Source organism: Salvelinus fontinalis, chromosome 12, assembly GCF_029448725.1.
Source record: "Salvelinus fontinalis isolate EN_2023a chromosome 12, ASM2944872v1, whole genome shotgun sequence".
Classification (NCBI taxonomy): Eukaryota; Metazoa; Chordata; class Actinopteri; order Salmoniformes; family Salmonidae; genus Salvelinus; species Salvelinus fontinalis.
In genome coordinates this window covers 46,903,676-46,919,094 of record NC_074676.1, presented here as the reverse complement: position 1 = coordinate 46,919,094, position 15,419 = coordinate 46,903,676, and the positions used below count along the sequence as shown (strand labels likewise).

The following is a 15,419-nucleotide window of genomic DNA, read 5'->3' as shown; positions in this document are numbered from 1 at the left end:
TTCTAACAGACAACAGGTTCCAGAACACTAACACAGTTCTGTGGGGTTCTAACGAACAACAGGTTCCAGAACACTAACACAGTTCTGTGGGGTTCTAACGAACAACAGGTTCCAGAACACTAACACAGTTCTGTGGGGTTCTAACGGACAACAGGTTCCAGAATACTAACACAGTTCTGTGGGGTTCTAACAGACAACAGGTTCCAGAACACTAACACAGTTCTGTGGGGTTCTAACAGACAACAGGTTCCAGAACACTAACACAGTTCTGTGGGGTTCTAACGGACAACAGGTTCCAGAATACTAACACAGTTCTGTGGGGTTCTAACAGACAACAGTTTCCAGAACACTAACACAGTTCTGTGGGGTTCTAACAGACAACAGGTTCCAGAACACTAACACAGTTCTGTGGGGTTCTAACGGACAACAGGTTCCAGAACACTAACACAGTTCTGTGGGGTTCTAACGGACAACAGGTTCCAGAACACTAACACAGTTCTGTGGGGATCTAACAGACAACAGGTTCCAGAATACTAACACAGTTCTGTGGGGTTCTAACAGACAACAGGTTCCAGAACACTAACACAGTTCTGTGGGGTTCTAACAGACAACAGGTTCCAGAACACTAACACAGTTCTGTGGGGTTCTAACGGACAACAGGTTCCAGAATACTAACACAGTTCTGTGGGGTTCTAACAGACAACAGTTTCCAGAACACTAACACAGTTCTGTGGGGTTCTAACAGACAACAGGTTCCAGAACACTAACACAGTTCTGTGGGGTTCTAACGGACAACAGGTTCCAGAACACTAACACAGTTCTGTGGGGTTCTAACAGACAACAGGTTCCAGAATACTAACACAGTTCTGTGGGGTTCTAACAGACAACAGGTTCCAGAACACTAACATTAACACTTTAGATGTAAAGGCTCATACAATATCCCCTCAATGTGACCAACAACAGACATTATCAATGTGTACCTGCTGGGCCTTCATCCAGACGTCAATGAGGTTCCTCTTATCTTTCCGATCCCCTTTCCGGGACGAGGAAGTGGGGTACTCAGGGTCTGGAGTTCCCTTTGGTGTCATATACATCCGCCCCCCACCCAGGATAACCTGATGCACCAGATAGATACTTCATATTACTGTGTACATTCCACACACAGTAAGTAGTACAGTATGTCCCAATCCTGGTCCTGGGGACCTAAAGGTGTGCATATTTGAGTTTTTTGCCCTTGGACTAACACAGGTCAAATGCTTGATGTTGATTACTGTTACCACAGGGGGAACTGCTTTCCCCAGATTGTGTTTTCTCTATTTTCTCTCCTCCTCCCTCTCCCAAATCAAATCAAATTGTATTAGGCACATGCGCCAAATACAACAGGTGTAGACCTTACAGTGAAATGCTTACTTACGAGCCTCTAACCGACAGTGCAGTTTAAAAAAAAGACTCTCTCTGTCCTTGTTGAGTGCTCGGGCCCAAAAGTAAAATCTGCATCCCTTTGGGACTCTACCCACTGGGCAAACCATTGGTTGGGATTAATGACATTTCTACATCATTTCAACCCAAAAAAGTCAATGTGATGACATTGAATCAAAGTGGAACTTTTTTGTATTGTAAGGGAATTTCTGTTTTATATTTTTCACTCAACGTTTAACCTAAATCCAATGACATGGTGAATTATTTTCTCAATTTCGTGTTAAATTCAGTTTAGTTGACAACTGAACCAAATCAAAAATAGTCGTTGAACTGACATCTGTGCCCATTGGGTTAGGACCAGGTTTGGGTAATACTGCAGTGAAAAGCAATGGCTGGAGATGATAGTATATATACACTGTGATACCAATAAAAGGCCTTTATGGAGACTTACATCAATGTCAACGTTGGTCACCAGCTGTGTGGCAATGTCGACACAGCCCTGTCGGCGGGCACTAGAGGGAATGTCGGCATCGCTGTACCAGCTACGGCTCACTGAGTGGGCATAGGCGGCAGCAGGAGAGGCATGCTGTACACGAGTGGTGGTCACGATGCCCACTGACTTCCCTGGAACACATATCCCATTGACAAAACACAGAGGTGTACATTGTCCATATTAGGACACATTTCCACACCCTAGACATGCACACACTAGTCACTGACAGACACAAAAACAACTGATTCTACAATGGTACTCCATCTATGAAATTATATTGGAGGCATACAAACATTTTAAATAGACGCTCTTATTCTTAGTGACTAGCAGCATGTTCACATAGTCGGCTCAGGGTTTGGAACTAGCAACCTTTGGTTACTAGCCAACCACTAGGCTACCTGCAGCTCACAAAATGATTTCTACTTGAGTCTACATCTACAGCATGGTTACTATCAACTCAATGTCCACAAATGTCTGGGAAATTGTGTTTAAAAGTATTTTATTGTGTGCAGGTCGTTAATCTGTTTAGGAATGAATGCCGGCCTTAAATATAACAATCAATGATTAACAAGTAAAAGGGTTATGGGTCTTAAAGGCCCAATGCAGCCATTTTAAATCAATATCAAATAATTTCTGTGTAACAATTAAGTACCTTACAGTAATAGATTTCCATTAAAATGGGCAAAAATGGCTTTTTAGCAAAAAACTATTTCTCAAGCAAGAAATGTGCTACAACTGCCTGTGAGTGGTCTGAGTGGGGATGGGAAAAGGGAAAACTAGCTGTTATTGAAAGAGAGGTTTGGAACTATTTTTGTTATTGGTCTATTAACCAATTTACCACATGGTGATGTCACCATGGAAAGCCGAAACTCCCACCCAAGCTAACCTGCTGATTAGAAGGTCCTGTGTCGATTTTATTTTCAAACAGCAACTATGAGGAATTTGTTCACACTTTTACAGTGTTAGTTTCATCAGCTGTTGTAAAATATAATATAAAACACAGGAAAAATATATAATTTTGACTGCACTGGGCCTTTAAGGGTTACTTAATATCAGATTATCGTTTTACTCCCAGACACAGTAGATAATGAGTTGAGAACATTGCACTTTAGATAACCTTGCAATCCTATCATCCTCATCTATCTATCTATGGTGGAGTGTGTGAGGGTGTGGATACAAGATATATATAATGATAGTGAACTTTGACCATTTGTAAGCCCCGCCCCCTTGGTTACTGTTGCTACCTCAATCAACCGTTTCAATCACACTTTGAAACTACTGGAGAAAACTCCACTCGATGAACTCAAACTGTGTTTTTGACAATGAAATCAAACACAAACTACCCCTTGCTAATCTGGAGACGCGCTTTTGAACTGTCATTTACAACTGCTTGACGGTAAAATTGGTCAAATAAACCTGGTTAAAATCAAGTTTGAAGTCTGGATAGCCACTGGATGGCTCTGAATGCATTGTCAGGGTGCAGTCAAAGCTACTAACCAATTTTGGAACTAATTAGTCATCCTGCTGTCAACAGTAGATGAGAGTTGTATTCATAATATAACGTTGGCTAACTTAGCTAGCTAACATGCATTTGGAGAAAATAAGTTATCCTGTCTAGCCCCGGGGTTCCGCTAGTGGAACTCCACCCACATTCCACTGAAAAGGCAGCGCGCGAAATTCAAAAAATATTATAAATATTTAACTTTCACACATTAACAATTCCAATACAGCAAATGAAAGATAAACATCTTGTGAATCCAGCCAACATGTCCGATTTTTTAAATGTTGTACAGCGAAAACACCACGTATATTTATGTTAGCTCACCACCAAATACAAAAAAGGACAGACATTTTTCACAGCACAAGTAGCTTGCACAAAACCAACCAAACTAACCAAGAACCAACCAAACTAACCAAGAAACAACTTCATCAGATGACAGTCTTATAACATGTTATACAATAAATCTATGTTTTGTTCGAAAAATGTGCATATTTGAGGGATAAATCATAGTTTTACATTGCAGCTACCATCACAAATAGCACCGAAGCAGCCAGAGTAATTACAGAGACCAACGTGAAATACCTAAATACTCATCATAAAACATTTATGAAAAATACATGGTGTACAGCAAATGAAAGACAAACATCTTGTGAATCCAGACAATATTTCAGATTTTTTAAATGTTTTACAGCGAAAACACAATATAGCATTATATTAGCTTACCACAATAGCCAAAAACACAACCCATTTATCAGCAGCAAAAGTTAGCGATCGTAAAAACCAGCAAAAGATATATAATTTTTCACTAACCTTGATAAGCTTCATCAGATGACAGTCCTATAACATCAGGTTATACAATACACTTATGTTTTGTTCGAAAATGTGCATATTTAGAGCTGAAATCCGTGGTTATACATTGTGAAAATGTAGCAACTTTTTTCCAGAATCTCCGGATATATTTTCTGACACTCACCTATTCTGACCAAATAACTCATAATAAACTTTACTAAAAAATACATGTTGTACAGCAAATGATAGATACACTAGTTCTTAATGCAATCGCCGTGTTAGAATTCTAAAAATAACTTTAGTACGACATACAGCTTACGTTATAGCGAGACAGCGCCCAAAATCTGGGCGGAAAATAATAGTAAACAATTTCGACAGAAATACGAAACAACATCATAAATGGGTCCTACTTTTGGTGAGCTTCCATCAGAATCTTGTACAAGGGGTCCTTTGTCCAGAATAATCGTTGTTTGGATTTAGAATGTCCTCTTCGTCTGATGAATTAGCAACCAAAACTAGCCAAGTGGCGCGAAGCTGTCCATCGTCAACAAACGCAGAGAACGGAACATGCCAAAACTCCCCAAAAAATTTCAATAATCTGATAAAACTATATTGAAAAAACATACTTTACGATGATATTATCACATTTATCAAATAAAATCAAAGCCGGAGATATTAGCCGTCTATAACGAAAGCTTTTCAGAAGCAAATGCTGATGTCCTTTCCGCGTCTTCCTGAACAAAGGAAATTGGGGTCATGTCATTCCAAGACCTCTCTTTTGACCATAGATATAGCTAGACTCCCCATTTCACCTCTCACTGCCTATTGACATCTAGTGGAAGGCGTATGAAGTGCATGTATAGTCATAAATTTCAAGCAAATTATTAGGGAGGCCCTGGAACAGAGCCTCGATTTCAGATTTTTCACTTTCTGACAGGAAGTTTGCTGCAAAATGAGTTCTGTTTTACTCACAGATATAATTCAAACGGTTTTAGAAACTTGAGTGATTTCTATCCAATAGTAATAATAATATGCATATTGTACGAGCAAGAATAGAGTACGAGGCCGTTTAAATTGGGCATGATTTTTCCCCAAAGTGAAAATAGCGCCCTCTATCCTCAACAGGATTTATATTAACTGACTAGCTAACGTTAGCAATGGTGGTCAATGAGACACTGAGACTAAGACAAGACCAAGACTGAGCTAACCAGCTACCAAACAATGCAACTTTGCATCATTTTCTGATTTGCTAAATACTCCATCAATAGGCTCTGTATTTCAGGAATTACAGTCGTGACTACCACTGGTGCACAGTTCAATTATTTAGCCGCTTAAGCGATACATTTTTTCATGAAAAGTCTGACTTTTGCCATTGTCCTCATTGGCTTCCAATACGTTTGAAACTTAATGGTGGAGAGTCGACTTCAGAAGAGAAGATTCCTCGACTCCTTGACAACCGAGAGTCAGAGTCGACTCCAAAAGTCCTGTCTAGGCAGCTAGGTTGACGTAGGTTACTGATTATCCTTGAATATTTTGGTAAGTAGAGATTGTAAGAAGGCTCCATGTGTATTGTTAATCAATTACCCAGATCATTAAGGTTAGCATTTTTTTAACTCTTTAAATGGTAATTAAGCTAGTGAGACACACAGTATATATACAATGACTGTCAAAAGTTTGGACACCTACTCATTCAAGGGTTTTTCTTTATTATTACAATTTTCTACATTGTAGAACATCAACACTATGAAAGACATCAACACTATGAAATAACACTTATGGGATCATGTAGTATCCAAGAAAGTGTTAAACAATTTAAAATATATTTTTGATTTTTTAAAGTAGCCACCCTTTGTCTTGATAACAGCTTTGCACTCTTGACATTCTCTCAACCAGCTTCACATGGAATGCTTTTCTAACAGTCTTGAAGGAGTTCCCACATATGCAGAGCATTTGTTGGCTGCATTTCAGTGGTAGAAAAAGTACTCAATTGTCAAACTTAAGTAAAAGTAAAGATACCTTAATAGAAAATGACTCAAGTAAATGTGAAAGTCACCCAGTAAATATTACTTGTGTAAAAGTATAAGTTTTAAATATACTTAAGTATCAAAAGTGAATGTAATTGCTAAAAACACTTACGTACAAAAGTAAAAGTATAAATCATTTCAAATTCCTTATATTAAGCAAACTAGACGGCCTATCTATTTTTAAATGTAAAAAAATATTTTTTCATGCTAAGCATTCAAAATGTAATGAGATCTTTTAGGTGTCATGGAAAATGTATTGAGTAAAAAGTACATTATTTTCATTAGGAATGTAGTGAAGTAAATACTATATAAATAGTAAAGTACAGATACCCCCAAAATCTAGTTAAGTAGTACTTTGAAGTACTTTTACTTAAGTACTTTGAACCACTGCTGCTTTTCCTTCACTCTGCAGTCCAACTCATCCCAAACTCATCCCAAACCATCTCAATTGGGTTGAGGTCGGGTGATTGTGGAGGCCAGATCATCTGATGCAGCACTCCATCACCCTCCTTCTTGGTCAAATCGCCCTTACACAGCCTGAAAGTGTGTTTTGGATCATGTTGAAAAACAACTGATAGTCCCACTAAGCGCAAACCGGATGGGATGACGTATCGCTAAAGAACGCTGTGGTATCCATGCTGGTTAAGTGTGCCTTGAATTATAAATAAGTCACTGACAGTGTAAAAAGCAAAACACCTCCTCCTCCATGCTTTACGGTGGGAACCACACATGCGGAGATCATCCGTTCCCCTAACAATTATTATTATTTTTTTTTGTGAAAGAGCAGTTGGAAACAAAAATCACAAATTTGGATTCATCAGACCAAAGGACAGAGTTCCACCGGTCTAATGTCCATTGCTCATGTTTCTTTGTCCAAGCAAGTCTCTTCCTCTTATTGGTGTCCTTTAGTAGTGGTTTCTTTGCAGCAATTTGACCATGAAGGCCTGATTCACACAGTCTCCTCTGAACAGTTGATGTTGAGATGTATCTATTACTTGAACTCTGTGAAGCATTTATTTAGGCTGCAATTTCTGAGGCTGGTGACTCTAATGAACTTATCCTCTGCAGCAGAGGTAACTCTGGGTCTTCCTTTCCCGTGGCGTTCCTCATGAGAACCAGTTTCATCATAGAGCTTGATCGTGTTTGTGACTGCACAAATGTTCCATATTGACTGACCTTCATGTCTTAAAGTAATGATGGACTGTCATTTCTCTTTGCTAATTTGAGCTGTTCTTGCCATAATATGGGCGTGATCTTTTACCAAATAGGGCTATCTTCTGTATACCACCCCTACCTTGTCACAACACAACTGATTGGCTCAATGCATTAAGAGGGAAACATTCCACAAATTAACTTTTAACAAGGCACACCTGCCAATTGAAATGCATTCCAGGTGACGACCTCATTAAGCTGGTTGAGATAATGCCAAGAGTGTGCAAAGCTGTCATCAAGGCAAGGAGTGGCTACTTTGAATACTCTAATTTATATAATAGATTTTGATTTGTTTAACACCTGTTTGGTTACTACATGATTCCATATGTGTTATTTCATAGTTTTAATGTCTTCGCTATTATTCTAGAAAATAGTAAAAATAAAGAAAATCCCTTGAATGAGTAGGTGTGTCCAAACATTTGACTGTTACTGTAATTGTGACAATAATTTGTGTTTAACATACAGGTAACTGCCAAAATAAAGGAAACACCAACATAAAGTGTCCTTATAGGGTCTTGGGCCACCGCAAGCAGCCAGAACAGCGTCAATGCACCTTGGCTTAGATTCTACAAGTGTCTGGAACTCTATTGAAGGGATGCGACACCGTTCTTCCACAATAAATTCAATCATTTGAATGTATTTTGTATGGTGGTGGAAAACGCTGTCTCAGGCACCGCTCCAGAATCTCCCATCAGTGTTAAATCGGGTTGAGATCTGGTGACTGAGACAGCAATGGCATATGGTTTACATCGTTTACATGCTCATCAAAGCATTGAGGTAGCTCTCGTGCACTGTGGACGGGGGCATTGTCATCCTGTAGGGGCGTAGCCATGGTAGCCAAAATAATGACCTGCCCACCACGTGTTTTACTTGACCATGTGTGGAAACCCCTGCTTTTGGTATCTCTCATTTACTCAAGTGCTTCCTTTTCTTTGGCAGTTACCTGTATACTGTCTTCATAGCCCTTTCCTGAAGTCAATGACCAAAAGCGCCCCCTTCAGCTTCATGGCTGAAATGTTATTATTATATTTTAGAAATTCATAATTAATAAAGATATATATATTTTTTTTTTACTGCGAAAATTGTGTGTTGCTATGTCAAACAGTTTTGTTATATTTCCGTCTTCTGTGATGTATATAAAAGGTAATATTGGGACGCAACCTCGTATTCTGACATGGTACAGGTATCATCTTTTTTTAAAGCCCATAACCATGTGTGTGAGGTGTATACTTTTGTTTCAAAGTAGATTTGTTTAAGACTACCAAGAATCACTCTGTGTGACCCTGGTGGCAGGTAGCCTGGTGGTTAGGAGTGTTGAGCCAGTAACCAAAAGGTTGTTGGATCAAAGCCCGAAGCTGACAAGTTAAAACTCTGTTGTTCTACTCCCGAGCAAGGCAATTAGCCCCCTGTTCCCCGCGCGCCAAAGATGTGGATGTCGATTAAGGCAGCCTTCCACAACTCTCTGATTCAGAGGTTTTGGGTTAAAATGCAGACGACACATTTCCGTTGAATGCATTCAGTTGTACAACTGACTAGATATCCACCTTTCTTCCCCCTTCATTTAGCCCACCGCAGTAAAAGGTTAAATTGAAAGTTACGGAGGTATAAATATCATACCATATCAGTAACTTTTTCACTCATCATTATTCACATTTCCTTCATGATTATCCGTAACCGTGGTAGCATCCACATGAATGTAGAAGTGTTCAGAAACACATTATATTCTTATTTACAATAAAAGTGACTCCATAATGACACAGTACATTATTTACCATTCATTCATATTGGGCATAAAATAATCTGAAACACAAACAAAATAAACAGAAAATGCATCCAACGAGTTTGTAAAATCACAAGCTTGATGTAATCATTGCCAAGAATTTAGGACCAAATACTAAACTTTTGACTACTTTGATACACTGTAAGGGAATTTGTCCACATACTTATGACACCTTTAAATGGGGGGACTAGATACATCAAGTGCATTCAATTCTAAAGGTCAAACAGATATGTATGAAAATCCCCTCAAATAAAAGGTGACATTCTGTACTGTCGCCTCTTATTAAAACATCTCAAATCCAAAATGCTGGAGTATAGAGCCAAAGTGAAAGGTTTTGCTTCACTGTCCATATAAATAAATGTATGTAGTGGAGCGTATATGTAGATAGTACAATTTATGTTTAGGTTTCAATATATCACAAACTGTTTCTGCATATTGGTTAGTGATTTGGAAACTGTAAAACTGTACATCTGTCTATTTATCAAAAGTTACTGACAGGAAGCAGCGACAGCATAATTTTCAACTTATGTTTTCAATAGTATTCAACTTAATCAGGTAAAAAACTGCTGAATGAGTCCAAAAATGTGCTGAGATTAATGACTTTTGATGATATACCAGACATTGTCTAAACAGGTTTGCCATGTCTATACTGACATTGCAGCTGTAGCTATTTTTAGCTCATTTTGGTCCAGTCTTGTCAAATTGGAGTCAGAATTGAGAGTGTTGACTCCAACGACTCCGATACTATAGCTACAAACACAAAACCGGTTAGCGACAGTTGCTATCCACCGGAGCGTTGCGATTGGTTTTCCAAAATGTTTGGGGCGGGACTTAGCGAAGGGTCAATTGTGTAATGGAATGTGTATGGGGTGACTGTGGATGGGTAGTGGAAGTGAGCGTTTGTGTGTTTTTGTTTTTGCTTGTCTGTATAAAATGAGTGTGTATGTGTTACGGTACACCATACCTTGTGCTTTGGCGCGATGTAGCACGGAGTACACTTCATTCCCAAACGTGGTGTTGCACTCGTAGGCCACTGCATTGGCGCTAAGGCCCACTGTCTTAGCGTTAGCCTTCACTCCGCAGTGGTACGCTGTAGCCGTGCTAGCGCTGTCTGCTACCTGCTTATCAACACTGTACGTCTGTATGGCACAAAACAAACACATACACACTCAAATTATGGGGCATAGCGATACATAAGTACTGGAACAACCTTTCCCCAACACCTAGGAACCTCGCCAAGAGGCTTAGAGCTCTTTGCGTAACAGCTAAGCTGCAATAGCTACTAAAGTCCAAAGTCCGAAGTCTCTTCTTGACTCTTAAACACTAGTTTATAAGATAACGTACAACTTTGCAGTCTATCTTGGGTTGGAATCTTAGGGAAACATAAAAAAAAAATGGAGGGGTCATTGAGTCCCTGTAAATTACATAATTTTCTTTGCCATTCAGTGCACCTTATCTGATGAATGTGAGAGAAGCTGGAAAGGACATCGAAGAGAACGGAAATTCTTATCAAAATGTGTAGAATTCAATTGAGAATGAAAATATTTTGGAATTATGTTTGGCTAACTTCTATCTGACCATAGACCTAAATTCTGTGTTTCCTGCTTTCACCACAATGGTTGCATTTAAATTTTAATTGTCAAATTCAACTTAAGCTGTGTAACATGTTCTTACAACAACACCAAGAGGACTGTACTGAGCTGTAGTAGGGTGAAATACGACAAGATACAGCATGTCAAGAGAACAGAGCATGCAAAACATCTTCCTGAAATGAAACCAAGGACTGAGTGAATTGAATGGATGCATAGTGAGAGGTTTAAGGTGAAATAGTGCAGGGTTCCATCCGACCTTAGAGAGCGCAAGGTAAGGGAAGGTATCCATGGCGAGCACTGTCTCCTCCCCCGACCTTCCGTCCATCTGGCCCCTCAGGATGCGAGCCGCGGACACAGTGGACACGCCCATCCCTGAGTGACAAATGAGATGACAATGATGTCATCCTCCCTCATTAATGTGCTCTAAGACCAAACACAACGTATTTCCTAATGTTTTTAATTGAGAAGCCTCTTATATTGATACAATTCTATTTATACTGGACAAAAATATAGACGCAACATACAACAATTTAAAATATCTGAATTACAGTTCATATAAATAAATGAGGCCCTAATTCATGGATTTCACAAGACATAAATGCATAAATGAGGCCCTAATTCATTGATTTCACATGACTGGGCAGGGGCGCAGCCATGTGTTGGCCTGGGAGGGCATAGGCCCACCCACTTGGAAGCCAGACCGACCCACTGGGGATCCAGTCTCAGCCAATCATAATTCGTTTTTCCTTACAAAAGGGCTTTACTAAGAACCTTGGCGTGACCTCAGACAACACCCTGTCGTTCTCTGAAAACATCAAAACAGTGACTCGCTCCTGCAGGTTCATGCTCTGCAACATTCGTAGAGTACGACCCAACGTCATACAGGAAACGGATCAGGTCCTAGTTCAGTCTCTTGTCATCTCCCATCTGGACTACTGCAACTCACTGTTGACTGGGCTCCCTGCGTGTGCCATCAAACCCCTGCGACTTATCCAGAACTTTGCAGCCCGCCTGGTGTTCAACCTTCCCATGTCACCCCGCTTCTCCGCACACTCCACTGGTTTCCAGTCGAAGCTCGCATACACTATAAGACCATGGTACTTGCCTACGGAACAGCAAGAGGAACTGTCCCTCCCTAACTTCAGGCTATGCTCAAACCCAACACCCCAACCCGAGCACTCCGTTCTGCCAACCTCTGGTCTCTTGACCCTCCCACTCAGCCCAGTCCAAGCTCTTCTCTGTCCTGTCACCCCAATGGTGGAACCAGCTTCACCCTGAAGCTAGTACAACAGAGTCCCATCTTCTGAAAACATCTGAAACCTCTTCAAAGAGTATCTTAAATAACCCCCCCCCCCCCCCCCCCCCCCGCAGTTTGTAAAATGACACTCACATTACTCTTCATTCCAGACTAGCTCTAACTTTGCTAATGTCTACTTTATTGAGGAAAAATGTATTTACTGTGACTGTAATGTGCCTGTGATATGTGGATGTCTCACCTAGCTGTTTTAATTAAGATGAATGCACTAACTCTGGATACGAGCGTCTGCTAAATAACTCAAATGGCAATGTAAATGACTCATGAAGGAGAAGAAGGAGAAGAACTTCCTCATAAATATCACAAAATAGACCTTTTCATGCAGAGTAGAAATTCTGTCAGCCAATGACAGAAACACTGAGACCTTGTGTCCCTCTAAGTGTGCATCTCAAAGCCGCTCTACTCTCTTTAAACCACGTTCGTTGGATGCACGCCTGGGCCTCGATAACTACAATTCCAATTATTTATCCAACAGTATTCCTCCAGTTTTACTCCTGTAATTGACAAAGAAATCCCTGTGCTAGATAGTGAAGTGGCTGTGCTCTGCAGTGCCAGATAATGCCGCGCTTTACGTAAACACCATCTGGTTATCGTATGTCTATGGTTCTGCCTCTTTACCGTCCCCCAGGAAGAGGATGATGTTCTTGGCGCGGTGCACTCGGGGGCGGAGTCTCAGCGCGGCTTGGAGTGTCTCCTTGGCCTGAGCATTCCAATAGGCTGGGTCCCTCTCTTTCTCCTGCTCCTCTATATGGAAAAAACCCCACAAAAGCACGTTACAGTTGAGACAATTGAGTAGACATTTTTCCTCGGGGACTTGGGTTCTGAGGAGGCGTCAAAAATGGACAAAACCAGTTAACCTGTTCTGGCTGCATGCTGAATATTGAAAAAACTGGAAAATGTGTGCACATTTTCAAACGGCCTCCTAAGAAACTTTTTATTTTCCAATATGCATATATTTACTACTGTTGGATAGATAACAGTCTGTAGTTTCTAAAAAGGTTTGAATTGTTTCTCTAAGTCGAACAGAAATATTTTTACAGCCATTTTCCCAGCCGAATTGAGTTTCCCAAAATGCGATGTGTCTCTTTAAGACCTTCTCTATAAAAGGCCATTTGACTTGGGACCATAGGGACACGTCAGAGGCGTACCTCAGACTGTAATGCGGAAGTGAGAATTGAAAGGGGTCGAATATCTCGTCCCTGGACTGAATAACAGAACTTCTTGTGAGACATGCGCAGTTAAAATAAAAATCCGGGCGCAAAGGATAATTTGATCTCGGCTTCTGGAACAAGGTAGATAACTTTGAATATGATGCCTGACTACGATATTATTTGCTACATGTCACAAAATCATCCTAAAGGTTGTTTTTTCAATATACTTTAATTATATTATTGCAATTTATTCTGGACTTTAGATGTGAAACGACGGAAGAATTTTTTGAAGAAACGCTTTCTGGCGCAGCAATGCTACCGTGCTAGCTAACCAAAGAGGGGAATCCTTCGTTCTGGAACCCAACTAAAGACTCTACTGGACATTGGACCCCGTTACAACATTCTGATGGAGTACCAAGAAAGATAAGACCCAATTTGGGATGCTTTTTCATATATATGTCGAACTGTTGAATGCTAACGCTGCTAACTATGCTAGGCTAGCGCTTGACTAGAATCAATGCTGCCTTATGCTAGCTTATGATGTTAGCTAATATAACGATATATTGTGTTTTCGCTGTAAAACACTTCAAAAATCGGAAATGTTGTCTGTATTCACAAGATATCTGTCTTTCATTAGTTATCCACCATATGTTTTTCTGAAATGTTTTATGAGGTGTAATTAGTAGCCGACGTTGGTGTATGTATTTTCTCTGGCTACTCCCGGCTGGATTCAGACTCTAGCTATGTGTTAGCATTTTTGGGTAGCATCAATGTAAAACAGATTTATAGCTAAAATATGCACTTTTTATGAACAAAACATAGATTTATTGTGTAACATGTTATATGACTGTCATCTGAGGTCGTTTTTTCTGGGCTCTTTAGGTTGGTTTTAGTTTATTTCGGTTGGTTGTGCATGCTACTTCAATCATAATTCATACTTCATAATCATAATTCATACGTGTCTGTCCACTTTTGTATTTGGTGGTGAGCTAACATAAATATATGTGGTGTTTTCTCTGTAAAACATTTAAAAAATCGGACATGTTGGCTGGATTGACAAGATGTTTATCTTTCAAATGCTGTATTGGACTTGTTAATGTGTAAAAGTTAAATATTTTTAAAAAATAGATTTTGAATTTCGCGCTCTGCAGCTGTTGTCATTTTCGGTCCGAGGTCGGGCTTGCACCCCAAACAGGTTAATTAAGAAACACCTTGATGCCTCAGTCTCAGAGTCAGTCTCAGAACTGATGGTGTGAGGAAGACTGCACACAAAAACAACGGAAAGACAAACAGTCCATCCATCCCGTTGTGTCATAACAATTTACATAAGCTGGATCTGACACACACACTTTCTTTCTCTCCACTCACACACCTGACCACAATTACCACAGCTGAGGTTACCTGTGAGACGAACCAAATCTAAGGTTACATGTGAGATGACTTTAAAAAGTTCACAGCCTCACAGTCTAGGAGCTCAGATGCAATAATTTAATAACCACCGTTTCGACAGGCAAGCTGTCGTCATCAGGGTAAAATACCTGTAAGACAAACCACGGCTGAGGTTAACTGTGAGATGAACCGCGGCTGAGGTTAGCTGTGAGACTAACCGCCGCTGAAGTTAGCTGTAAGCCCCATCCATCCGCCCGTCCACCCAGACCCCTGGTAATATTACCGGCAGTGACAATGCCACTGCTGGGTCCTGAATCCTCACCTTCAACCGTGACAGTTCTCCCGGTAACGGCAAGCAGGAGAGAGGCCAGGAGGAGAGGGATCAGCCTGAAGGCCCAGCTCTGTGGTGATGCCTGCATTACAGGCCTGGAGGATGGAAAAGCTGTCCCACCGACCCACACAGCACTCAGGAGGAGAGGAGAGTGTACCTCCTCAGACCTCCAGCCCAGCCTTTTAAAGCTCAGGGTGTGCTGTAAGCAAAGGGCCCTAGCCAGCTCATAGGCTTAGGCAGTGAGAGAGAGAGAAAGGGGAAGCAGGGACCACACAAGACCAAACTCCTCCAGTATCGTTCCACACTCAGAGGAGCCCCTCTCTCTTAAAAGGCTTGCCCCCACCCCCCTCTCTCTTCTCTCCAGCTCACTCTCTAAAAATGTGTATTATTTAAAATGGAAATGTTTCTTTGATGTGGGAAATG

General features: G+C 40.5%; 1 protein-coding gene across 1 annotated transcript in view; it reads right to left on the bottom strand.

Moving 5' to 3' along the window:
- Positions 1 to 15,218, bottom strand: part of alpi.1 (alkaline phosphatase, intestinal, tandem duplicate 1) — a 36,319-nt gene extending 21,101 nt beyond the window's left edge. Inside the window, exons 1-6 of the mRNA XM_055940957.1 lie at positions 14,988 to 15,218; positions 12,744 to 12,869; positions 11,067 to 11,182; positions 10,183 to 10,357; positions 1,871 to 2,043; positions 981 to 1,115 (exon numbers count right to left, since the gene is read on the bottom strand). Of these exons, the coding sequence (XP_055796932.1) occupies positions 981 to 1,115; positions 1,871 to 2,043; positions 10,183 to 10,357; positions 11,067 to 11,182; positions 12,744 to 12,869; positions 14,988 to 15,084 (822 nt within the window). The 5' untranslated portion in view covers positions 15,085 to 15,218. The remainder of the gene's footprint in view (positions 1 to 980; positions 1,116 to 1,870; positions 2,044 to 10,182; positions 10,358 to 11,066; positions 11,183 to 12,743; positions 12,870 to 14,987) is intronic.
- Positions 15,219 to 15,419: the final 201 nt, after the last annotated feature.